Below are 27,617 nucleotides of genomic sequence, written 5' to 3'. Positions count from 1 at the left end.
TTACTTTTCAGTAAATGTGGTAGGTCACAAACATGGATAAAATATGGCTTTAATGATTTTAAAAATCTAGATACAAATCTATAAAACGTCACAGCATATCTAGCTCAGCAGGAGCACTCCGAAGTCACAACGAAATGCTAGATTAATTTAACAGGGGAAATTACATGGAAATAATTGCTCGCTATGACAAATTACTTGCTACTCACATTGAACAAGCAATCATATTTACTATTCTATACAGAATGACTTGATTGGGGTAAAACGTTAAGAAGATTCTACTGCTGCTGGGGGCTTAAGTGGCCCACCATATATATATATATATATATGTGTGTGACATGCGGGTGTTTTGTCTTTGACATATTTACTTTCCAATTAAGTATTGACACAACACAAGAACAATATTGTTGGTGAATAAAATAAGAAGTAGACTACAGTAAAAAAGAAAATTTTGCACAACAGCCCTCATTTCATAAACTCCTTTCGTGTGGAATCATTAACAGTGGCAATATATAACCACCAGCCCTGTAGAGGGCGGTCTTCTTTTCCCCGTCTGGGTGTACAGTAGTCGCTTTGGTGGTGTTAGTTCACAGAGGAGGAGGCTTGTAGTATAAACTGGAAAGATGGCGACGAAACGGCGTGGTGGACTTGGTGCAAGAAGGAAAGGGAATATGGAAGTGAAGGCAGTTGTGGACTTGGGAGCTGATTCCAGCGACGATGATGTTCCCGAAGAAGTTACTTTTGAAAAAGCTAAAGCGGATGCTGTACGGAGCATGAGGAACGCCCTGGAGACGGTTAAGAGGTAGTGAATCAGTCAAATCTGTGGAAAATGCTCTCTGATACAAATCATTATACAATACTTTATTAATGTACATGTTGTGTTAATTTGCCGGTATCACAACAAAGTAGACTGGGAAACAATTGGCGAGTATTGACTATCATTTTTTTTTCTGTGGTAACGGTACATTATTTACAGGATAAGTGAGGTAACTTACAACAGGAAAAGGGGGAAAAAAAACAAACAAAACCTGACTAGTCGAATGTCTCTTACTAAAATATAAACTACTTAAAACACTTGGACTTTCTTAACGTAATTTACACGAAAATCATATATTTCAACTACACTTACGATCTATAGTGTAATTTAATATATATATATATATATGAATATATATGAATATATATATATATATATATATATATATATATATATATATATATATATATGAATAGGCTTTTCTGGAATTGATATTGAATGATCGTTTGTGGTATACTGTTTTTGTTCGTCGCAGGAGGATATCCCAGTAAATATACTGTATATTATAAAATAAATAGAAATAAAATGTAACTTTTTATAATAAATAAATTAAGAGATTACTTTAGTGGGGGACCTTTTATTTTCAGCAGACACTAATTTCGAACCCTGTTTATATCCTTTGCATCCGTCTTTTTTAGATAGAAGCTTTTGAAGAGCTGAGTCTACATGAAGTGTACATGAAGGGGTTACACGTGTCTTATCCGAACAGAATGTATGCAGGTCAGTAACTGCATACCCTTCAACATTTGAGGGATGAAAATAGGTACACTTGTGTGGTGTGGCATTAATGGAGCACGCGGCTCATAGTGAGCTACTGAGTGACCTGCTTCCACGGGGGTCTAAATGTTCACTTTAAAATATTTCCTGCAACCTAGAATCCACATTTTTACATTTGGATACAACAAAAATCTGTATGTTTCATTGTCTCTCAAAATGTTATTAACAAATTCCATTGTGCTGATGAGCCTGCCCTGTCTTAACCCTGTGGTCAGTTTCCTGTCCTGAAATCCTATCGTGCTGAAGAGCCATTCCTGTCTTCTTAACCCTGTGCTCAGTTTCCTGTCCTGAAATCCCATCGTGCTGAAGAGCCTGCCCTGTCTTCTTAACCCTGTGCTCAGTGCCCTGTCCTGGCCCACACTTGATTTGTTTTTAAAGCAGGTGGTAAGCTGACTTGCTCCAAAAGTATCCTTTTTTAATTAAGAACTTCTCTTACCCAAGTGCACAAATACTACAGAAGGAATATACATTTATGTGCCTGCATGATATACTATATAAATATTTGTATATTCATATAAAAATACATATTCAATAGAGAGAAGAAATGACAGATACCATTGGTATTTTTGTTGTTGTTGGGATACATAGTATGAGATGTGAATTGTGGTAGGACTACAGCAGTACTGAAAATGGGTAGCCTGCTGAGTAGGTTACCAATTTGTAATATAGCTCCTTAATCTGTAGAGTTGGCATGTGATGTGACTTTCACTTAGTATAACCAGAGAATAGGTACACTTTGTTTTAATGTTGGGTCATTGCATTCCTCTTTATTACCAGTAGTGATTTGCCAGCTGCCATTACATTTTCCAATAAGCATATTTGTTCTGTAACACAAACACTGTCATTTGGCTACAGTTAAATAACTGAACTTCATTTTAGTATGTAAATGTATGTATCGGTATACAGCAATTTTTTAAAATTAGTTCTATGATGTGTAATGCATCAAAGAAAAGCCTAAAACAACTTAGAAACCTATTATAAATCATTAAGCATTGCATGAATTGAAAATCTGTGGTCTTAAAAAAAATTAATTAATGGGGAATTTTCCTGGCTGATCAGTCATAGGGTGCAGGAATTAAATGTCATTACTTTAAAACTAACTCGGGGATAATTATGGATCTAAATGAGTGAGGAAGACAATGACTGGCTAAACTGCCTTAATATAAATAAAGGTGAATTAAAATTAGTATTATTACAATCAGGTGTAGGGGTAAGGGATAAATTAGCTGGGTTATGAAATCTAAAAGTGGATTAAGAAATCTAGAAGTTTCAATACCGGGTGCAAGCAAGAGTTTCAGCCTCACAAAAACACCCTACAAATATTTTTATTAATCTGTTCAGTTTTTAATCTCCAGCACTCAACCCTCTGTGTAATAATGTTAGGAATTCTTACCTTGCATATTCTTCCGAGCAGTAGTGGAACGAGCCATGAACATGGTTCTGACTGCTACTGCTCCTACTCGGAAATGAACCAAACAAATTATATAATTACAGAATATCTTTGAATGTACTGTAACGATCTGTCTAGCAGGCAGCACTATGGGGATGTGATGCTTGCACCTGCAGGCTTCTAGTGGCCTGGCAGGGCTGTGCAGGGAAAAAAGTTTCAGATTAAGCTTGTTCAAGGAAATTGGGGTCCCAAATCAAAACAATAGGAATCTGGTATTTCAGACATTTAATTTTTTTTTTTTTTTTTAATTAATTAATTTATTTTTTAAAACAAAAGTGCAGCTCCTTCCTGAATTTCAGAAGTACACCACTTGATTGGTATGAAAGCAAAGACATATTCAAAAGCTTATTATCCCATGAATGTTATTCCATTTGTTATCCCACTTAAGTGGAATAACAAACATGTATACCACATTTTAACAGAATATTAATACAAATCAACACGAATATTGAACATATTAAGTTTCTCATGCTTTGGCTGCATAGTTTTCTCATATGCAACTGTTGAGTAATTTAATATTTATGAACTATGGTTCTTTCATATGATTTACCAAAAACATTTATTAGGTTTTCATTATTCTGTCTTACATTTGGGTTACAGAGACAAGGAGCTGTTGAAGGAAAAGAGAAGAAAGAGACAGGAGCTATTTCAACAGCAAAAGGTACAGTAAGGGTTTTGGTCCCTTATTAGAAAAGTGTCACTGAAATTCTGACCAGGATAATTGTCATCCAAATGTTATCACTTGATGATTTATTATATACGGTTAGTTTTATTGCATTTGGTTATCCAACTGTGGTAGTAAAATGTTTTTATATAATTATATTTATAAATTGGGTTCCTTTTCATTTTAGTTAATCACAATACTTGTAGTGCTCATTAACAATTGGTAAGGTGCATAGTTAAAAAACGGATACATTAACAAAATAAAGGTTGCGCGCACTTATACAAAGTCCAGAAATGTGTTTAATCATTTCAACTTTTACCATAGTAAAATGTGCCGCAACCGGATACTGAATATATTTGCCATATTATGCTTTTATGCTTGCTAATTCTTTGTTTTAGCTGTCATAATGTTTTTATTAAGCAAGTCTACATGGGCATTTTATCATGTATTTATCAACTAGCCACACCTGCGTGAAGGTTTTATTCTGTTTAGCCTTATTTTTGTTGATTTGAGAAACCATGAGCCAGATTGCAGCAGGGATGAAGAAACATTTGGTCTAATCAACATTTGGGCAGACGGTTCAATCCAGGAAAGCTTGGATGGAAGCGTCAGTAACAAGCTGCTTCCGGGGCACTGATACGCGGCATTCTGTACTTACGTCTGTCACCCAGGTCAACCCTGCTTTATCAAAAGAAGTGTGAAATCGTGTAGCCAACCCGCATGACACAGGGTCCCGACCGAGGTAGGTTTTGACCCGGGTAGAGCATGGCAGTGTGAAAGGGGCTTAAGTAACACATACTAATTGTTTATAAAAGGTCATCCTTTCTTAACCCTTTAAGGACTGGGATTGTGTTAACATGATCAGGACCGTGATCATGTAAACACGATAAAAAAACACTTTGTTTTGATGACTTAAAGGGCAACTGTACTTTGCAGTACAGGCTTGAAACACATATCCGTGGATAGGGGAGGGACTGACATTCACTTTCTGATCATTTTTGTGACGTCACTGAGAGGGGCATTTAGTGTCTGAAGGGCGGAGACAGCTTACAACAGCTGTCAGACAAAAGCAGAAACAAAACATCACAGTAACTTGTTTAGAGCTAATAAAAAAAAGGGGGAAACGCTGTAAATCTGATGTATTTGACTTAATTAGAACACGTATTGTTGTGTGTGTATATGTGTGTGTGTATATATATATATATATATATATATATATATATATATATATATATATATATATATATATATATATATATATATATATATATATATATATAACCATATATATATGGTTTAAAAACAAGAACCTGAATGTCTTAGAATGGCCCAGTAAAAGCCCAGACCTCAATCCGATTGAGAATCTGTGGCAAGACTTGAAAATTGCAGTTCACCAACGGACCCCATCCAGCTTGACAGAGCTTGAGCAATTTTGCCAAAAAGAATGGGCAAAAATTGCAGGATCCAGATGTGCAAAGCTGGTAGAGACTTACCTCACAGCTGTAATTGCTGCCAAAGGTGCAGTTACCAAGTATTGACTCAGGGGGGTGAATACTTATGCAACCAACAAATGTCTTTTTTTTGTTTAATTAACTTTTGTGTCACAATAAAAAATATTTTGCACCTTCAAAGTGTTAATATGTTGTGTAAATCAAATGGTAAAAATCCCAATTAAATCCATTTTAATTCCAGGTTGTAACACTACAAAATGTGGAAAAGTCCAAGGGGGGTGAATACTTATGCAAGCACTGTATATAAGAATCTTGATTGGTACCATGAATGTTTTAAACTTTAGAATTGGTCTTGTTTTTTTGTTTTCTTTGTATAAAATGCAAAAGAAAAAATGGAATACATGAAAATATTAAAAACAAAACAGAGCTTATGGCTTACCTTTTCTGTATTCAAATTTACTACCAATTATTTCTGTCTTTTAATTTAGAAATTGCTTCACATTTCTCTTCTAGCTCACTTGGCGGTGTCTCTGACATTTGTTTGTTTTTGTGCCTGAAATATAATTTCTCTGTTTTATTGGTGTCTAGTTCTGTCTTTCTTTCACCACTTTTTTTCTGCGTAACAAATTACTGCAAAGCTGAACAGTTTGCTTAAATATGTGGAATTTTACTGTGTGTTAAGACAAATTGCATTTTAAAACATAATTTTGTAATTTACTTTTCATAGACACAAGTAGCATTTACTTTTAAATCTCTTAAATGTGGATGCCTAAAATCATAAGAAATTAAGTTATACACTTGTATTATACACTTATTATGAATTTTGGGTCCCCTGTTAGGCACATATTTAGGCCCAGGGTATGCAGTTTTAGATCCCTGCAAAACCCTGAAGTTCGTATTCGGTGGGGGGCATTGCCCCCTGCACCCACGCTGGGGGAGGACCCCCATATGCCTCTGCCTTTTATACTTAGGATTTCTAGCCTCCTACTTTTAATGAAAATGAAAAGACTGTATTGTATGTAAACTGCTGACGTGCTGAGGCGCTTTTGCTACTTGTAATGCAACGTGGCCGAGGGCAATGTAAATGATCAGGCTGGGGTCTTGATTTACAGTTTTAAACCGGTGTTGGTTTTATTTTTCTTAGTGTGGTGGGGAAACAACTGCTAGTAAAACAAACAAACAAAGTAAAACTAGCTTTCAGTTGGCACTAACTAAACAAGTGCATACATGTGGGAACACATGACATCTAGTGGTCAACCCATTACACTGCATTACAATCATTCTCAAACCAACCTACTAATTCTAAAGCACTTCAACCACAGTAATCATATCGGTCCGCTTTTAGAATCAACCGTTTATAAGAATCAAATTGTGTGTGTGTGTATGTATGTATGTATCTACCTATCTATCTGTATGTATCTATGTATCTTGGGCAACAGTGTGGAGTAGTGGTTAGGGCTCTGGACTCTTGACCGGAGGGTCGTGGGTTCAATCCCTGGTAGGGGACACTGCTGCTGTACCCTTGAGCAAGGTACTTTACCTAGATTGCTCCAGTAAAAACCCAACTGTATAAATGGGTAATTGTATGTAAAAAATAATGTGATATGTTGTAACAATTGTAAGTCGCCCTGGATAAGGGTGTCTGCTAAGAAATAAATAATAATAATAATAATATGAGTAGATACAAGCAGATACTATTTCATGAAGTAAATGTATTGTATGTTTTTTTTTCCCCTTATTACTGATGATAATGGAATGAATAACTATTTTATAAATGTTTATTTTGATAAGATAATCGAGAGTAGTGTTCATATTGTAAGGTCCCTCAAGTCATAGAATAACGTGTGTTTATACATGTATCTCAAAGCAGAATACATAATAAAAAATACTTAACTTGAAAAATGAAAAGTTTGTATGGTTTCTGACATACTTTATAATGTTTCCCAGAGTGTTCAGAAAAAACGACACCATTTCCAAGATGCTACTGTAAATGATTTTTAGTGAATTTATAGGAAGTCAACTACAGCCAAAAAATGCCTGGTCCTGGGGGAGCATCCCACGGAAATGCTTGGTCTTGAAAGGGTTAAAGCTCGATCAAATGACCCGATTAACCCGTTTTTGAGTTATCCTCTTTCCAAAAGTTGTATAGTTAGCTTGTCCCAAAAAATCGTCATCTGTTTGACATATCCTATGTAATTTAAGAAGTTGACCAGATGGTATTTGCTGAAAGCAAATTACTGTTTCCTTACAATACAGTACACAATTTTTTTTTTACCAACCTTGGATATTGTTGCGACCAAAAACATCTGCTTTGGATTACGAAGCTTTGAATTTAAGAAAGGGTATAAAACCATTTAAATATTAAATTGAAATTGCTTTAATTAAATTTCAGTACCCATTCAAATCATATACGTTATCATTGTATGTCTTCCATAAATGTTCTTGATAATCATTGCATGTTTCATTGTAAGTGAAGTAAAATTCAAATTTACCAACAAATAGGCTACATTTAATTAATTTGAGGGGAAAATAAAGATATTTATTTAAAGAATCAAGTTAGATTTTGGGGCCAGTTACCTTTTATTAAAGGTGAGGAAGTTCATGTTTATGGCCGTAGTATCTGTTTTTTGCTCCATGGGGGTAGCAAAGCATGTACTTGAATCACTATAATGGTGAAAATACAGCAACTACAATAGTCCTAGTGCCGCTCAAATGACATTTTGCATTGGATTGGTCGACATTCATAATTTTGTGTTTTAACTCTGTAAATCTGTTTACAGAAAAGAAAGCTACTCTCTGAAGATATGCTGGTAGAGATTGAATCGGCATATACCAAGTAAGTGATTTAACATTTGCCATTATATATATGTATGGAGGCTGTGTGGTCCAGTGGTTAAAGAAAAGGGCTTGTTCAAATCCCACATCAGCCACTGACTCATTGTGTGACCCTGAGCAAGTCACTTAACCTCCTTGTGTTCCGTCTTTCGGGTGAGACGTAATTGTAAGTGACTCTGCAGCTGATGCATAGTTCATACACCCTAGTCTGTAAGTCGTCTTGGATAAAGGCGTCTGCTAAATAAACAAATAATAATAAGATAGATGGATAGAAAAATTATGATACCAAAATCCTACGATACCTAATATCAGGGTAAAAGAAACATCGAAGTATTGCAATTTTTTTTTTTTTTTTTTTTTTTTTTTTTAGCTTTTAAAACAAAACTCTGTAATTATGTGACTTTAAAAACAATATGAACTAAGCTTACTCATTTCCGGTTAGCAGAAGTGACCAACTACCCTGCGTGCTCTGGGAATATTAAACTACTGCAGCAGTCATGGCGAATGCCGTAGAGAAGCTTGGTGTGGAACTATTTTGGTTTTCAGGCAGATGACAACGGCAATCTGGTTGAACGCGGACAGCCAAAATGTCAAAAGTGTTTTAAAGAAGTGAAAAGCGAGAGGAAACGCCACTAATTTATTGAAACAGCTTTCAGATCGCCACCCTGATCTCTTTGCCAAAGTTCACTTAACTTTTTTCTTTGACTGTAGTTTATTCAGTTCTTTTAGTTTTAAGTATTACTTATAAAAAAGGCACAGCAAAGATAACAAATAAAACAGGAGTGCATTAGAAAGATTATCAAAAGGCAGTTTAAAATGTGCAAAAATACTTGTCATTAAAACTACTGCATGTCAAAAATGTTAGCGATGTTTTTATTTGGATTTTGTGGTAATCTGTATATAATGTGATAGCTGTTTTTTTTTTCTTTCTTATATTTTTATATGCATGAGTGGTGGAAAGACAGATGCATACAGACTTAATTGCTAGCATATCAGCTTCCCTACAGATAATAGGATCCATATGAAGCTTCACCTGCAGAGTAAAGCACAGGACCTTTAGAAGCTTTCGAGTCACAATGCAGACGGCTGCAAGTTCAGCATGAAAGCAATAAAAAACACTTAGTTTATTATAGTAGCCAGAGTGGTTGTCTTTTGTCTAATTTACTTTATTTGCAAGATTAACAACCAAACGAGTATGATTGGCCAAATGTCCTCCTGTCGCTAGTAAATGTCTTATGTTCTTATTTAAGGTGCACTGGGACAGAGTTCTCGTTTTATATGCAAGTGTGGCAAAGTGGTTAATAGTATGCAGGTGATCAAAGAACAGACAGACAATTGTAATCCAGGTGCAAAGGTTTGTCTTTATTTCTTATGTCCAGTGCCTGACGGCAAAACAAACAGTAAATAATAATGCTGGTAAGTAATACAGTAGCGTGTATTACTTCCGTTATAATCCCCTGGTTTGTCCCGAAATAGTCCCGTTGTTGTATCCCCACGTTAACCCTTAGCGGTCAATTTATTCAGTGCCTCTCAGGCGGGTCATGTCCAATTTATTTTCACACATGCTGTTTATTTTACACGTGCTGTTTTAAGTTTTTTTTTTTTTTCCCCCACAGTAAAACAGGTTTAAAAGGCACTGCATATCAACAGGACACTGTATCAGTACTGCATCTCCAGCCCCGCCCCACCCCTTGTTCGCTGTATTTTTCACATGCCTCTTCATAGTCGTGCATACTGATAAATCATCTCCTGATCACTCGTTTTATCACCAAACTCCTCAATAATGCGATCTAAGTAATTATTGTATTACTAGAACATCTCAAAAAGCTTTGCAAATCCCAGCTATCTTGTTTATGTCCGTGTTATCTCTGTGGTGCCGGGGCTATCTGTATTGCTCAGATACGCCTTTTTTTTTCCCCCGGCTCCTATCGGTCACACTCGGCCATTGAATGGTTTTCTCTGCTTTTTCCGGCAAAAAAACGACTAGAGACCTGTGTTTTTTTGATGTTGGACAGGGTCCGACATCGGACCGGAAAGAGAAAATTGTAATGTCGGACCTGGTCCAACATAGGACCGCAAAGGGTTAAACACAAAACATACACAAGTCCGTTTAGTGCGTGAATTAGTGATTGTGGTACAAATACAGTTTATTGTAATACGACTGAAGTGCTGTTCCTGGTTTGTGCTGGCCTCTGGTGACAGCTACGGAACGTGTTCGCTATCTAGTGATTACAAGCAACAAATAGACAAAACAAACACTCACGATACTGATTCACAAAAACCCAGGTCGTTCTGGGTCACTTTTCATTAACCAAAATGAAGGAACAGATTACGTCGCTTCAACCCCTATTTATACCATCACTCATGACTCCTTGGTAAATGATTCCAGCCGCTCCTCCAATCTGCGACCCATTGACATCACCAAACTCTTGGTATCGTCCTTTGAGATGCTTTGCCAAGCCTTTACTGCAGCCATTTTTTAGCTGTTGCTTGTTTTGGGGAGTTTCTGACTTCAGTCTCCTCTTCAGCAAGTGAAATGCATGTTCAATCAGATTTAAATCAGGAGATTGGCTTGGCCAGTCTAAAATTTCCCAGTTTTTTCCCCTGATTAACTCCGTGGTTGCTTTGGCAGTGTGTTTTGGGTCATTGTCCTGTTGCATTGTGAAGCGCCGCCCAATGAGTCTGGTGGCATCTTCTTGTACATTGGTAGCCAAGATGCTTCTGTACACTTCTGAAGTCATTCTGCTGCTGCCATCAGATGAGTGAGCCTGTTCCAGAGGCAGTCGTGCATACCCATGCGATGACACTACCTCCACCATGCTTCACAGATGAGGTGGTATGCTTTAGATCATCTGCAGTTCCTTTTTTTCTCCACACTTTTGCCTTCCCATCACTTTGATAAAAGTTACTCTTCATCTCACCTGTCCATAAAACTCTACTGGCTCATCTCTGTACTTTTTAGCAAATTCGAATCTGGCCTTTCTGTTTTTGGTGCTGATCAGAGGTTTGCATCTTGCAGTGTAGCCTTTGTAATTCTGCTGCCGAAGTCTTCTGCGAACAGTAGATTGTGACACTTTCACCCCAGCATTCTGGAGGTTGTTGGTGATTTCACCGACGCTTATTTTAGGGTTGTTATTCACAGCTCTGGTCATTTTTCTGTCATCATCAGGTGTTGTTTTCCTTGGCCGACCTGGTCATTGCCGATTTGCTGAAGACACCAGTGGTTTCTTTCTTTTTCAGGACATTCCAAACTGTTGATTTGGCTATGCCCAACTTTTGTGCTATGGTTCTAATTGAGTTCCTCTTTTCTTTTAGCATCCAAATCGCTTGCTTTTCTTTCATAGACAGCTCCCTAGTCTTCATGTTGGATTATACCTACTGACACCACACGAAGACTCCAAAGGCCAAAGCAAAGGATAGAACTGAGACTACACATTCACAGCTCTTTTATGTGTGAACAATCAATGCAACAGGAAACACCTGATCAATTAGAAACACCTGTGAGCCAAATGCCCCAATACTTATGCTCACATAAAATGGGGGGATGGAACTCTGAAAGTGCTGTTATTCTTAGTTGGTAAAACATATATGTGTTGAAACAACCAGAAATAAAAGATGACATTCTGTACTTTTGCCTCATTCATCTTTTAATCGTATTTTCATATCGCTTGAGTGTACAGCAAAAATAGCAATTTTGACTTCTGTCCCAATACTAATGGAGGGCACTGTGCGTGCGTGCGTACACACACACAGATTATATATATATATATATATATATATATATATATATATATATATATATATATATATATATATGTATATATATATGTATATATATATATATATGTATGTATATATATATATATATGTATATATATATATATATGTATGTATATATATATATATATGTATGTATATATATATATGTATGTATGTATATATATATATATATATATGTATATATATATATGTATATTGTTACACATATGTATATGTATATATACACATATATATATATACATATATATATGTGTGTGTGTGTGTGTGTATATATATATATATGTATATATATATATATGTATATATATGTATGTGTATATATATATATATATATATATATATATATATATATATATATAAACACGAGTTGCAAGCAACTTTACGGCTTCCAAGCAGTTATCGTGAAATTTAAGCGCATTGGTTATTATAAATGAAGCGTTATCACACTGTGCTAACTGTGTCGATTTTGACACACATAATGGAATTATTGCTTAGTAGGCAATTTAAATTTTATTTGGATGCACACAAAATTCTAAATAGTATGCAGTCCTATAGACTTTGAAAATAATGCATATAAGAGACTAACATGGTTCTAAATTCTAGATGACTTTGTTTGAGTTTGTGCGTGTGTGTGTCTGGCTGAATCAAAAACATCATATTGCACACTTGATAAACTCATTATAGTTTGCACATAAATAGTAATTATTGCACATCAATAGTAGCCCAGTTATATTGCACACCTTAATCATGTATATTACACATAAGCTAGTTATATTGCACACCTTGGTTAATCGTGTATATTGTGATCACTGAAAACAAAAAACAAACAAACAACTCATACGTCTTTTAAATACACTGGCTGCTTCGTTGCCACCTATTGAGGATTTGCAATTGTGGTTTTTATCAGTTTAGGTCTTAATTATAACTATGAAATGTAGTTATGAAATAGACAACAGATGCCATATCAGTATTTTTGTCAGTACAGTATACCCATTCACTTGAATTCCGTATGTAGATACTACTGAATCAGAGCCGATTTATCTGTAAACACAGCCCTATTAATACACCTTAATATAATTAAAATAAACGGTAGAACGTAACTGACATCTGTCACGTATTAACAATGTGCTGAAATTATAATCATGGTAGCTTTAATAAAACAAATTTGTTAAGTTTTACAAACTGCATATAACTTCTCGAGACTTTGAATTTTCCCATTGATTTGTCAACACATTGTGGTGGTAGGTTTATTCTAGAAACACATACAAAAAAAACAAACAGGCAGTATTGCAGGCAAAAGACGCGGCGTGCTAGTTTTTTAAATAATAAAATAAAAGGTTAAACAAACACTTTGCTCACAGAACGAAAATCAAATATAAACAAAACAAATCACGAACACAATACACCACAGGTCCCTTAAGATCAGGCTGGGCAGTAGCTTTGACGGTTCCTTTTTAAGTTTAGTTTTTGTTGTCTTTCTTTTATTTCTACTCTCCATTGTCGCTGTCGTTCCTTCTCTGAACACCCCAGCACAAACTGGATGTACTGGAGGTTATTATACAGGTGACCATTTCCCGATTAGCAACAATGTAAACAATTAACTAACTCGGGAGATGGCCACCTTCTGCACAAGGTTTTTAAGTACTCCTGGCAGCGGAATTCGTGTGACTTGTAAAGCTCATGTATTATTTATACATGTTATTGGTTCGATTGGTTGTGGTTTAAAATAGTGCCGTTTTATTTCTGTTGTTGAAGTGCAGTAGCATTGAAATATAAATAAATAAATAAATTGGTTTACAGTACATTTGTGTACAATCCGAGAAGTCATTTTTTCTAATACTGTGTGTGTGTGTGTCTCTCTGAATAACCGTGCAATTTTTTTTTTTGGCTTCTGTTGTTTAGGTACAGCAGCAATTAAAAATAAATAAATAAATCGGTTTACAGTTCATTCACGCATGTTTCCCTCTGGTTGCCTGGCTATACTTGCATGTCCATGAGGTTATTTTAGTAAACAAACAACATTACAGCAGAACAAGCTGATCAGCTCCTATTATACTAAAATGTCCGCTGTTTTGGGGAGGGATTCTCTGTGAATAACCACGCGATCTTCATCCTTACAATTGTATTTAATAGAGCAAGCGATTCTGAACAGTTCTGTCTATACCACTCTTTACCTAACATAACTAGTTAATGAAAGATACGCTTGCAAATTTGCCCCCCCCCCCCAATTGTGTTCTGTTTTAAAAATAGTGCCGTTTTTTTTTTGCCTTCTGTTCAGTTACACAGCATTTAAAAAAAAAAAAAAAAAATCTAATTACAAAACATTCCAATACAGCACGAGATCACAGCATTTTTTTTCAAATAATTAGTGTGTTTCGGTATGTCTACAGTTCTGTATATGCCTGCATGTCCACAAGGTTATTTTAAATAAACAAACAACATTAGCGCAGAGATTAGTCATTTTTCTAATATTTTGTGTGTGTGTGTGTGTGTGTTCGTGTGCGTGTGGTGCATTTTTTTTCCCAGCGTTGATGCAGCTGCAGCAGTTCTTCAAAAAATGTTTTCTTAGTTTACAATATGTGTCTTTTTATACTGTAGTGTGTGTAAAATATCAGGCCAGTGTATTTACTGTGATTTAAGTTACACCAGTTAGTGAAACTGATCTGCTAGACACCAGGAAAACATGGCTGCTTTTAAAACTATTTTTTCCAAGACTGTACTCACGTTTCCATGTTAATAGCTGCCCCTAGTGGTGTGAATGTGTCATTTCAGGGCAAAATCTGGGCAAATTGGCATATCACCCATATTGATTGGCTCATGGTGGTCATGTTTGTTGATGTAGGAACTTTTCCTGACTCATTTTTTTTAGAGGACAATACAAAGATAACGTATAACCAAGATTCACATCAGTCGGCGTTGTTTAAGTGTTTCACGCAAAATCCAACGTAGCTGCCACACCATGTGACCGTTCCATTTTTCCTTAAGTAGAATCAATCGTGGACATGAGCGCACTATGTACAAAATGTCACAGCTGTACTATTTACCGTTCATGAGAAGACTTTTGAATATTGTCCAAACTTTTCATTAAATCCAAGATGGCTGCCACACCATGTGACCAAAGGCCGCCATATTGACCACGACACAACATCACATAGTCCTCAACATTCGTTTCAATTTTTGTGAGTTTTGGTGCAGCTGATAAGAAGTTATAGGCAGTTTTATAGCCAGTTGCGTATGTTGATGATGTCATGCAGCGTGGACGCCATGATTTTCACAGTAGCAACTTCCCTTGAACAAGCATAACAGATGACCATACTGAGATGTTTTATTTCAAATTTTGTTTCAATCGGATAAGCGGTTTCAGAGAAGATGATGTTTGAATTTTGATGATTTTACATTTTTATGGTAATGTTATGACATTAATCAATGTGGTTGCCAAACCACAGAACCAATCAGCTTCATATTAACAACAGTTAATCATGGACTATCCCTCAACATTGCATAGCAATTTTCAGAACTCTGCAGTAAGCGGTTTCCGATACATAGGCGTTTTAACAAATTCCGCAAAATCCAATATGGCTGCCGAACCATGTGACTTGCGCAAATTTGCTGAATATCACCGACTATCATCCATAGGCATCTACCAGTGTGCCGAATTTCGTGAGTTTTTGAGAATGTTTTGGCAGAAAAATAATAATAATAATCCTAACAAAAACAATAGGCTTCCCCAGCCTACGACTTGGAAGCCTAATTAATTCCATACATATACACACACACCAGAGGATCAACACAGCGGCTCTTGTGCCTTTTAAGTTTTAAACAGCAAAAAGTAAACAAACCAGGTTATGCGCATGTAAGCATAGTACTCTTTATAGAAAGCTATCTGGATCAAAAAAGCATGCTGCTTTAGCTCAAAAATCTCATGACAGAAAAAAGGCAAGCAAGTCATTCTGAAATGCCTTGCTTACAATGCCCAACTTACTTTAAATGTTGCATAGTGATTTTTATATAGATTGTATATTATATATTTTTTGTTGCGTATGTAAAACGAGAACCAAAATGGGGAGTCTTTTTCCCCTTCATTTTACAACGCCGTTTCCACGTTTTGCTAAGTGTTTAAAGTTACATTTCAGTTTGTTTGGTTTTGTTCAGCTACAATAATGCACAAGTAAACCATGGTATTACTTTATAAAATGTGTCCATGGCCACTGTTTACTGTGAAGAAATGGCAATGGCAAGGAACAAAAATAATGAAAAAGCGGCACAGGTCGCGCTAGCCTTTTAAAATGTGCAGAATTCCACCATGCTGTATCATTCTTCACGGTGTATTAGCCTCTTGTGCACTTGCAAAAAAAGGAATTTGACAGCCATGTAATGGACATAAGATCCAAAGTATCATGATACTGTGCATGTTATCATATCGAGGCTTCCTAAATGAGGTATCAGTTGGTGCTTTTTGTCTTGTGTTTGTGTTAAGACGCATTACTGTGAAATCACTATGTTAACATTATTATGGCCTTTTAAGCAGTTCAGTGGTTGATAGTTCCAATAATATCACCCGGTCATCTGTCTTGAGATGATTCGTATAATCTTTGAACCTTCACAGTCTATAATGAAAGCTTGTATCCTTAATGTTCTCAATGGCCAATTATAAACAGGTGATGCTTCCACTTGTGTTGAATTCACATTGAATGGCCCGCTTGGAACCAGATTGGTCTTTTAGTAGCCCCACTTTGGCGTAATGCTGGATGTAAAATTCAGTTTCTTTTGAATGAGGTGCAAGGAGGTGGCATGAGCGTCGTGTCCGGTTTATACTTGCCGTAACACATACATTTTGTTAATAACAAATGTATGATTGTGGTTGGGTTAAATAGCCAAGATAGTTTAATTCATGTAAGCTCAAGTTATGGTATGTCCATTTTATTTTTTAAATCGCTGCACCCCCACCCTTCAAATTTCCAGAAGTTTTAGAGTCTGTGCCCTGAAGATTTTGGATGTTCTGCTACCCTGTCTTGAATCATCTGGTCACTTAGATATGGACAAACTTGCATGGTGTGGCTGACCAGTTTGGTAACTGCTATTGTGTAGTTTTAGTAGCCTTTGTTATACTGAACTGTACCACTGTTTTCTTCTCATTTGCAGTGCTAACTTTGTTTTTGTTTGTCTTTGCCCTTAGAAAAGGCAAGCCTTTGGATTCAGAAGAACAAGGTATGAATAGTGTCCAAGGTTTTGTATTGCATTGGATGCCGGCTAACTTTGTGGAAGGGTGATGTTGGTTCATGTGCAACTTTTCTACACACAATCCATAGTGGACAAAGTACTACTCACTTAACAAGATGGTGTGAAATTAATAGGGCAGTGTGTTAAAAGAACCTTATGCAGCAGCTTCACATGACAGATTTTCCTCTGTGGAAAGAAGTTGCCTTTTTCTGTAGATCGGTCAAAGAATTTTAGACATTACTCAATTTATATAATTCATGAGAAATAAAAGAATAAACCAGATTTCCAAAGTCATTCTTGAAGGAATTGCTTTTAATGTTTGGGACAGCAATGTGGTTGAGGTAACTTCTTGTGATGTGTTACATACAGAAAAAGAAGAGAGTGAAGAGGACTCAGAAGAGGAGGTGGTTAATGCCAGGTAATGAAGTGTGTGTGTATGTGAGAGAGAGAGTAATACCAGGTACCAGGTTAGGGATGAAATTGACTGGGTGTGATTTCTTTTAACACAATGTTTTTTTTGGTAATGACAACTTCCGAGACTTAACATGATCACATTTATACACACGCACAAATGTTTTAATTTCTACAATTGTCCTTGTACTACAGGCTAAAGGAAAGCTATAAGGCTGTAAGACTCAAGGATCAAATTGATGCAAATACCAGACAAGAAAGCGCAAGTGATTTTATAAGATCTCGTCTCTATGGACCAGGAACCAACAGAACCACAAGTAAATAAAAATAATGATAATGAAGTTGAAGTTTCTTTCATTTTGAAAACTCATTTTAAATCACACGCCTTTTTTTTTCTTTCAGCAAACCAAATGCTCTCACTTAAAAACAAAACCGGGAACAACAAAACAGCAGCTGTACAGTTTGTCAACAAAAATTGGGGTAAGCAGATTCTTTGTATTTAAGATCAACATCTATCAAGGGTGAAATGTATAAGCTGAAACATGCAGTCCATAATTTTAATGTATTTCTTAAGTTAATTTTAACTTGCATTTACCTGAAAATATGAAAGCTTGGTCTTATCTCAGAAGCCAAGCAAGGCTGGGTCTGGTACATACTTGATGGGTGATTTGCTTAGAAAATCTGAAGAAAGCGATGGCATTTTAAAATAGTTTTTATGTACAGTATTTAGTAATGTTGTCATCAGCACAACAAAATCGTAGACGCTTACAGCTGCAGGACTTAAATTTCAGCGTGGGATTGCGGGAATCGCGCATTTTCCAAGTTTCTCCCGCATATCTGCAACTTTCAGTGCGGGAAAATCCCACAGAGAGATTAAGACACCAAGCTACTGTATTTTTCACCCAATTTAGAATGCCTGAAACGCTACAACAACCTCTAAGGAAGTGGGTGTCAGTGACGAAAGCACTATGAGCCGCATTCTGAGTAGTTCTGGTTAAAATAAATAAATAAAAGTAGTGCTGGATATTTTAAGTGCCGCAAGTCTTTAATAATTTACATGCAGTGTATGTACCTTAAAAATGGTCCTGGTTTGTCAGCTGTTTGTTTTTAACTTGCCTACATGTTAAACAATCAAACTATTGTTTTTTTTTAAATACATATTTCAGTTCGTTGTGTAGATTTCAATAGACCCTAACTTACTCTATTTAGTACAACGTCTTTAAATGTATTAGTGAATGTAAAATAATTTGACATCTGGTTGCCAACGTGTTGTTGCTAATCGTGCTGTTTGTTCAGTTTTCATTGTGTTCATAAAGTTTATTCAAAGTCTGCTGTTGTATAATGAACTACTGAAATCAAGTTGCTCAATATCAGCTTCCATTTGTTTTATTTTTACGACTTGTTATTAAAACCAGAGTAGCTGCTATTGCTGCTGATTGCAAACACTTAGATTCTTTTTGTTTCATATTTCACATTGACAGCGTTCATAGGATGTGTGCAAAACAGAGATTTACTTTCACATAACAGAAAGGTAAATTACACAAGCATATTCATGTTGTATTTAATTATTTTTTTTGTAACAGTGATTAAACAAGAATATATTCGGGCTGGCTTTACAGTGGATTAAGGCACACATATTGCCCAAGGGGGGTGTCAAACAGTGACGCATTTTAAAAGCTAGGAGCCAGATGCCCATAACGATTTTGGCCAACTTTGAGCCCTGTCGATGTGTGAGCAGAAGTTCCGAGAATATTGTACAATCTATGAAATCGGCCTGTATAATTAGTTCAAATAAACAATAATCTCCAATTTGCACAGTAACAGTTTTATTACAACAGCAAAAGCCATTGTGTGCTTGTATATGAACCTTGTTAATTGCAAATTTCACAAAGTTTACAATTAACCACATGGTATGTGCAAACAGGTCAGTGTATGTTTGTAATACAACCCCATCGGCTTGGGGTTAAATTACTTTTTTAGATGGCTGAAATCGTGTGGTGTTCGTTGTCTTGCGTTTTCATCACTTCATGTAAAAGTGAGACTGAATTATTCTCCAGTGAAATACATAAAAAAAATTAAAACCCCCGTTTGCTGTAAAAAATATTTTGAGGACCTTTTTTTCCCCCCAAGTGTGAATGTGTCAATTATGGTTATCAAATGTATTTGACAGAAATGAATGTTTTAATAATCAGTTTTACTAAAAACATAATAGTACACGCTGCAACCGGATCCCTGATATTTGTATCCAGTTCGTCGGTTCCAAAGCAGGAAATGGGTCCCGATTTTCAAAGGAACCAGTTTGCATGTCTCTATTGCTATGCAAGCAGAGAAGATATGTTGGCAATATTCCATAATAGTAAACATTTTATGAATGGATCTACATGTTGAGTATACCAGTGACTGGGGTTTAATTTTTTTTGTTTTATGAATTCTCTGTAATTCTCGTAACTAGTGGAATTAAATAGAGGACTATATATATAGTATATACAGACGTGCTCAAATTTGTTGGTACCCCTCCACAAAAAATGAAGAATGCACAATTTTCTCTGAAATAACTTGAAACTGACAAAAGTAATTGGCATCCACCATTGTTTATTCCATATTTAATAGAAATCAGACTTTGCTTTTGATTTTTTTATTCAACATAATATTGTAAATAATAAAACAAATGAAAATGGCATGGACAAAAATGATGGGACCGCTAACCTAATATTTTGTTGCACAACCTTTAGAGGCAATCCCTGCAATCAAACGTTTTCTGTAGCTCACAATGAGACTTCTGCACCTGTTAACAGGTAGTTTGGCCCACTCTTCCTGAGCAAACTGCTCCAGCTGTCTCAGGTTTGATGGGTGCCTTCTCCAGACTGCAAGTTTCAGCTCTTTCCATAGATGTTCGATAGGATTCAGATCAGGACTCATAGAAGGCCACTTCAGAATAGTCCAATGTTTTGTTCTTATCCATTCTTGGGTGCTTTTAGCTGTGTGTTTTGGGTCATTATCCTGTTGGAGGACCCATGACCTGCGACTGAGACAGAGCTTTCTGACACTGGGCAGTACGTTTCGCTCCAGAATGCCTTGATAGTCTTGTTTTCGTTGTGCCCTGCACAGATTCAAGGCACTCTGTGCCAGGCGCAGCAAAGCAGCCCCAAAACATAACCGAGCCTCCTCCATGTTTCACTGTAGGTATGATGTTCTTTTCTTTGAAAGCTTCATTTTTTCATCTGTGAACATAGAGCTGATGTGACTTGCCAAAAAGCTCCAGTTTTGACTCATCTGTCCAAAGGACATTCTCCCAGAAGGATTGTGGCTTGTCAATATGCATTTTAGCAAATTCCAGTCTGGCTTTTTTATGTTTTTCTTTCAAAAGTGGAGTCCTCCTGGGTCTTCTTCCATGGAGCCCACTTTCGCTCAAAAAGCGATGGATGGTGCGATCAGAAACTGACGTACCTTCATCTTGGAGCTTGTATCTCTTTGGCAGTTATCCTTGGTTCTTTTTCTACCATTCGCACTATCCTTCTGTTCACTCTGGGGTCGATTTTCCTCTTGCGGCCGCGCCCAGGGAGGTTGGCTACAGTTCCATGGACCTTAAACTTCTTAATAATATTTGCAACTGTTGTCACAGGAACATCAAGCTGCTTGGAGATGGTCTTGTAGCCTTTACCTTTACCATGCTTGTCTATTATTTTCTTTCTGATCTCCTCAGACAACTCTCTCCTTTGCTTTCTCTGGTCCATGTTCAGTGTGGTGCACACAATGATACCAAACAGCACAGTGACTACTTTTCTCCATTTAAATAGGCTGAATGACTGATTACAAGATTGGAGACATGTATAAGAAACTAATTAGTTTGAAATATCACTATAATCCAATTATTTATTATCTTTTCTAAGGGGTACCAACAAATGTGTCCAGGCCATTTTAGAATATCTTTGTAGAATAAGCAATAATTCATCTCTTTTCACAGCTTCTTTGCTTTATTCTATGACATACCAAAGGCATGCAAATATACATGATAAAATAGCTTTTAATTTCATCACTTTTCAGGAGGAATGAAGCATTATTTCAATGAGCTGTAAGGGTACCAACAAATTTGAGCACGTCTGTATATATCGATTATTGCGACTTTTATGTGGAATGTAAAAAGAGAACCAAAATGGTGAGTTTTTTTCCCCCTTTGTATTACAATGCCATTTCCACATTGTTTTATTTGAAGTGTTTAAAGTTACATTTGTGTGTTCTTGTTCAGCTATAAAAAGGCACAAGTAAGCCTCATGTTACTTAATGAAAACATGTCTGACCACTGTTTACTGTGAAGAAACGGCAATGGCAAGGAATGTAAAGTACAAAATAAATAAAAGTGGTTTCAACTTTATGTACTATGTTTTGGAAATAAACAAAACGTTTAACCCTTTGCGGTCCATGTATTCAGTGCCTATCAGGCATGTCGGGTCTAATTTATTTTCACATGAGCTGTTTATTTTACATGCGCTGTTTAAAAGTAATTTTTATTCACAGTAAAACAGGTTTAAAGCAATGTGTATCAAAAGGACACTCAGTACTGCATCTCCAGCCCTGCCCCACAACTTGTTCGCTGTATTTATCACATCTCTTCATACTAGTGTATACTGATAAATTATCATCAAACTCCTCAGTAATGGTATCCAAGTCATTATTTTTTTACTATAACATCTCAAAAAGCTTGGCAAATGTCCGACTTTTCTTTGAGCGCTGGAGGCGGAAGCAGCTATCTTGTTTGTTTATGTCTGTGGTGAAGTGACTATACATATTGCTCAGATCTGCCTCATTTTTTTTTCGGCTTCTATCTGCCTCTCTCGGAACATTGAAAGCTTTTCCTGCTTTTTCCAGAGAAAAACGACTAGGGACCTGTGTGTGATGCCTTTTTGATGATGTCAGACAGGGTCCAATATTGGACCGGACTGGAAAGGAAAAATTGTAATGTTGGATCTGGTCCGACATAGGACTGCAAAGGGTTAAATTGAACTGCTGTTTGGCATCCTTTTGTTCTGTTGTTAATTCAGTGGGGTAAAATAAGGCCTACACAACTTATTATTTACCTCTGGGATATTCCTCTACTTTAACATGTTATATATTGTAAAATTTTGCCTCTCTCTCTCTCTCTCTCTCTCTCTCTCTCTCTCTCTCTCTCTCTCTCTCTCTCTCTCTCTCTCTCTCTCTCTCTCTCTCTCTCTCTCTCTCTCTCTCTCTCTCTCTCTCTCTCTCTCTCTCTCTCTCTCTCTCTCTCTCTCTCTCTCTCTCTCTCTCTCTTACCTTGTTTTTTTCCTTCCATAACTGACAAACCAAACACTATCTGACAACTTGATGAAACTGCACACAACAGACACTGCCTTCCTCATCGATCCTGCGTTCCTAGCAAGATCTTTCAATTTGCTGAACATTTGAGCTTATAATACAAAGCAAAAGTTGTTTTAATATCCTATCAGTGTTTACATACATACATATTGTCATTTTTATTTGTGATCTGCTATTTTGTCATGTATTTTTTCCTTTTTTTAATTGTATGCATTTTATTGCTTGTTTCTTATTTATGTGATGTCTGTTTTCTTTATTGTAAAATAACTTTGGGATACTTTATTGTATGTAATAAGGGCACAAGTGTTAGGCTAATTGACTTTTTTATGCTTTTGTCTTTATTTGCACCCTACAGTTTCATGGTAGTGTGTGTTTTTTTTTTGTTTTTTTACAGCTTAACTATTAGTGTGTAGGCTATATTTTGTGGTAATTTTGAGGACTTGTCTTATTTGAATGAACATAAGAAAGTTTACAAACGAGAGGAGGCCATTTGGCCCATCTTGCTCCTTTGGTTATTAGTAGCTTATTGATCCCAAAATCTCATCAAGCAGCTTCTTGAAGGATCCCAGGGTGTCAGCTTCAACAGCATTACTGGGGACTTGGTTCTAGACCCTCAATTCTGTGTAAAAAAAAGTGCCTTCTTTTTTCTGTTCTGAATACCCCTTTATCTAATCTCCATTTGTGACCCTAGTCCTTGTTTATTTTTTCAGGGCGAAAAAGTCCTCTGGGTCGACATTGTCAATACCTTTTAGAATTTTAAGTGCTTGAATCAGATCACCGTGTAGTCGTCTTTGTTCAAGACTGAACAGATTCAGTTCTTTGAGCCTGTCTGCATACTATATGCCTTTTAAACCCGGGATAATTCTGGTCATCTTTGCACTCTTTCTAGAACAGCAATATCCTTTTTGTAACGACGTGACCTGAACTGAACACAATATTCTAGATGAGGTCTTACTAATGCATTGTAAAGTTTTAACATTACTTCCCTTGATTTAAATTCAACACTTTTCACAATATATCCAAGCATCTTGTTGGCCTTTTTTTTAAGCTTCCCCACATTTGTCTAGTTGAAGACATTTCTGAGTCAACATAAAAGCCTAGGTCTTTTTCATAGATTCCTTCTTCAATTTCAGTACTTCCCATATGATATTTATAGTGCACATTTTTTAGTACCTTACACTTTTCTCTATTAAATGTCATTTGCCATGTGTCTGCCCAGTTTTGAATGCTGTCTAGATCATTTTGAATGACCTTTGCTGCTGCAACAGTGTTTGCCACTCCTCCTATTTTTGTGTTGTCTGCAAATTTAACAAGTTTGCTTACTATACAGAATCTAAATCATTAATGTAGATTAGGAATAGCAGAGGACCTAATACTGGTCCCTGTGGTACACCACTGGTTACCTCGCTCCATTTAGAGGTTTCCGCTCTAATCAGTACTTTCTGTTTTCTACATGTTAACCACTCCCTAATCCATGTGCATGCATTTCCTTGAATCCCTACTGCGTTCAGTTTGAGAATTAATCTTTTATTCTGGACTTTGTCAAAAGCTTTTTGGAAATCTAAATAAACCATGTCGTATGCTTTGCAATTATCCATTGTCGATGATCTCTACTTTTCCTAAAACTATGCTGACTGACTGTCTCCCAGGATACTGTTACCATATAGGTAATTTTCCATTTTGGATCGTATTATAGTTTCCATATAATAGAAATCAGGCTTGTTGGTCTGTAGATACCTGGTTCGGTTTTGTTTCTCTTTTTGTGGCTCGTATTACGTTTGCAATTCTCTAGTCTGTCGGTACAACCCCTGTGTCAAGAGACTGTTGCATCATCTTGGTTAGCGGTTTGTAAATAACTTTAATTTCTTTGAGTACTATTGGGACGATGTCACCTGGTCCAGGGGATTTGTTTATTTTAAGAGCTCCTAGTCCCTTTAACACTTCTGCCTCTGTTATGCTAAAGTTATTTAAAACTGGATAGGAACAGGTTGACATGTGGTACATGTTGTCCGTATCCTCCTTTTGTGAAAAGTAGTAATTTAATATTTGCTATTTTTTTTTGTCTATGATTTTGCCATTTTTATCTCTTAGACTTTTAACCTCCTCTTTGAATGTTCTCTTGCTGTTATATTGGAAAAACATTTTGGAATTGGTTTTAGCCCCCTTAACAATCTTCATTTCTATCTCTCTTAGCGTTTCTAACTTCCTTTTTCACTTGTGTTTGCAGTTCCAAGTACTCTTTCTGTGTACTTTTGTTTTTGGTCCCTTTTAAACGCTCTGTAAAGTGCCTTTTTTTTTTGCTGAAATATTTTTTTTTTTTAAATTGATCTATTAAACCATTATGGTCATTTTGTTTTAGATTTAGATTGGTCTACTTTTGGGATGTAATTGTTTGAATGAACAGAGTTCCTTTGCTATATTGTATTGTGACTGACTGTGCTGTGTCAAAGGATAGTGTGTCATTTTGATAGATGTCTTGCAGTGTTGACAACAAGCTTTTTCTATTTGTGCACCGAATATCCTCCAGTTTTAAATAATCATCTAATCCTAAACATTATATCGGACATTTAGTGTATGTGTAAAATCTTTTTTTTTTTTTTTTTAAAAGGCTTAAACATTTTTTTGGGACCAGTTTAGGAGTGAATAGTTGCTTTCCAATTGGTTTCATGTGGGTACATCCGGCATTAACATTTTTGAAAATCCAGTATTGCACCGAATATAGCCTTGCAGCCAAATAGTATTTCTCAAGAACAGGCATGGATAGCCCTCCTAATTTAGACAGCAAGTCTCATTTTCTTTATTCTGAGCTGGGAACCTTCCAGAGAAAATCTACCCAACAGAGATTGGCCGCATTTTCCAGTTCAGCATCTACTATTATGCTTCCAAGCCATAGGCTAGAGAAGCCTATTGGTTTTTGTTAGGATTATTTTATTTATTTTTTTTCTGCCAACATGTATTTTAAATACTGAACACAGCAAAACATCGCAATCCAAACGTCTAGGGGAGCAGTGTCTTCGAAAACAGGAAGAGTTTAAGTTTATTAAATACCAGCAACAAAAGTTAGTTCAGCCTGCAACAGATGTGTTTTGCAGAATGCTTTAATTCAGCTTGGCAGGCAGTATTCTGCAGCACCCAGTACTGTGCTGGGAAATATCGGGGGTATCAACTTATTGATTTTCAGATTTGCAATGTTTTACTGCATATGAATACTAGTTCAGTTTGACCTGGTTAATCCGACGTTTTTCATTTGTCAGAATTGAAATATAACAGATTTGAGAAATTAATGTTACTTGCAAACGCAACATTGCAAAACATGTTTGTATAACATGAACAAGGGTGCACTCTTTAAACAAAAACTGTTTAGTGTCTAATAATAATAATAATAATCCGGGGTTAATAACAGAAAACTGGTACAGATGTTAAGACATGCAGTTTAATGTTAATTTTGAAAATGCACAAAACTACTTGCGTAGTTTTAAAGCTAAAACTCTGACTTGTGACAATGAAATAACAAAGTGAAACATCTGTTAAGTTATTTTCTATATTCCATCAAGATTAAAATTATTGCAGATATTTCTTTTTTCCCTCTACTACAAAAATGACATTTACAGCATAAATATAAATATCTACCCTATTTATTTTTGTAATCAAAAAACAACATACAATGAGTTTTAACACGTTTTGGCTTTTTTTTGTTTGTTTCAGGATCAGAGAACAAAGGAAAAGCTGAGAAGTTTAAAAAGAGGTGGGTTCACAGCCTGACTGTGGTTGCCAATTGAGTGAAGATGGAAGAATGAGAACCGCCCTGGGGAGACTTACTTTACCACTGTGCATATACTGCTGCACTGAACATTTTTTTGTTAATTTGCTTATTGGTTCACAAGCTTTTTCAACAAGTGATTTTTTAATTTTATAGGATTTTTTCTTCTTTGTTCTATTCTTTTCATGCTACAAAATAAAGCAAAACATTACAACAGCTGATGAAAGCACTAGCTGAAATGTTTGTCTACCTGACTGCTCAAGTTTTACCTTGGATGTTTAATGACTTCTGCAACAAGGATCATCTCAGCATTTTCTTATTTTATTTATTTATATTTTGACATGTAACACATCACAGACAGCTGTTACAACTATTGTAGAAAACCTCCCACTTTTGAGTTGGTTAATTTCTGTCACTGGCAGTATCCCTATAATCATTGCATGCTTTGAAGGAGTAGAGTGTTATGTGATTACTTTCTGCAGTTTCCTATTGAGTGCTGCACTAAGCCAGATTTGTCCTATGCATCTTCCCCCCACAAACCAACCTTCTATTCAACTATTTATGGAAAAACATGGTAGCTCACAAAAGTAAGTTTTCATTAAAAAAAAAAAATGTAATGGAAAAAATAACTTCTTGTGTGTACCATATGAAACAAAGAAATGTAAATGTACAAATACACCTCTGATGTATACTAAACACTGGTACTGTTATCCAGAGGGCCGTTTACTGATAACAGTAATACATACTACTTTATTCTATATTAAGGTGCAGGTGATTCCCAAAACTCTTAGATTTGAGCTTAAGTACCCTTAAAGGTGTGATTTGTATTTCCCCAATGTAGTCTTGGCTATCTAAGGGGCAATGTGTCACTTTTTATATTAGTGTGATATTGATGAAGATTCAAGTAGACTATTAATTGTAAAGCAGCCATGCATGAACATTGGGACAACATACACCCAGAGAATTGGAGTGTACTCCAGGGTAGTTCAAATCAGGTTGCCAAATGCGATCTTTAATTTTAATATGGCCACTAGATTTTAACAAAGTCACCATGTTGGCAACTAAGCATTTACAGTATAGACAACTGAAGTTCGGTTGTGTAATAAAGGCTTTCTGCTTAACTG

At 36.1% G+C, this 27,617-nt stretch overlaps 1 protein-coding gene across 1 annotated transcript; it reads left to right on the top strand.

The window, feature by feature from the left end:
- Positions 1-556: 556 nt before the first annotated feature.
- On the top strand, positions 557-26,747 carry LOC117435405 (nucleolar protein 7-like). Its single transcript, XM_034058523.3, has 8 exons — positions 557-799; positions 3,642-3,702; positions 7,937-7,992; positions 16,948-16,979; positions 17,361-17,409; positions 17,598-17,719; positions 17,805-17,882; positions 26,439-26,747. Exons 1-8 carry the CDS (start codon positions 621-623, stop codon positions 26,510-26,512), a joined length of 651 nt encoding a protein of 216 aa, XP_033914414.1. The 5' UTR covers positions 557-620; the 3' UTR covers positions 26,513-26,747.
- Positions 26,748-27,617: the final 870 nt, after the last annotated feature.

The sequence above is a fragment of the Acipenser ruthenus genome, chromosome 3 (assembly GCF_902713425.1).
Source record: "Acipenser ruthenus chromosome 3, fAciRut3.2 maternal haplotype, whole genome shotgun sequence".
Taxonomy (NCBI): Eukaryota; Metazoa; Chordata; class Actinopteri; order Acipenseriformes; family Acipenseridae; genus Acipenser; species Acipenser ruthenus.
This window is presented reverse-complemented; position numbering and strand designations above follow the sequence as displayed.

Bases quoted from the DNA above. Each gene is read 5' to 3' on its own strand.
- LOC117435405 (XM_034058523.3), top strand. From the start codon at position 621: ATGGCGACGAAACGGCGTGGTGGACTTGGTGCAAGAAGGAAAGGGAAT. The intron at 3,703-7,936 runs GTACAGTAAGGG...ATCTGTTTACAG, and splicing joins AGCTATTTCAACAGCAAAAG to AAAAGAAAGCTACTCTCTGA. The intron at 16,980-17,360 runs GTATGAATAGTG...TGTTACATACAG, and splicing joins TTTGGATTCAGAAGAACAAG to AAAAAGAAGAGAGTGAAGAG.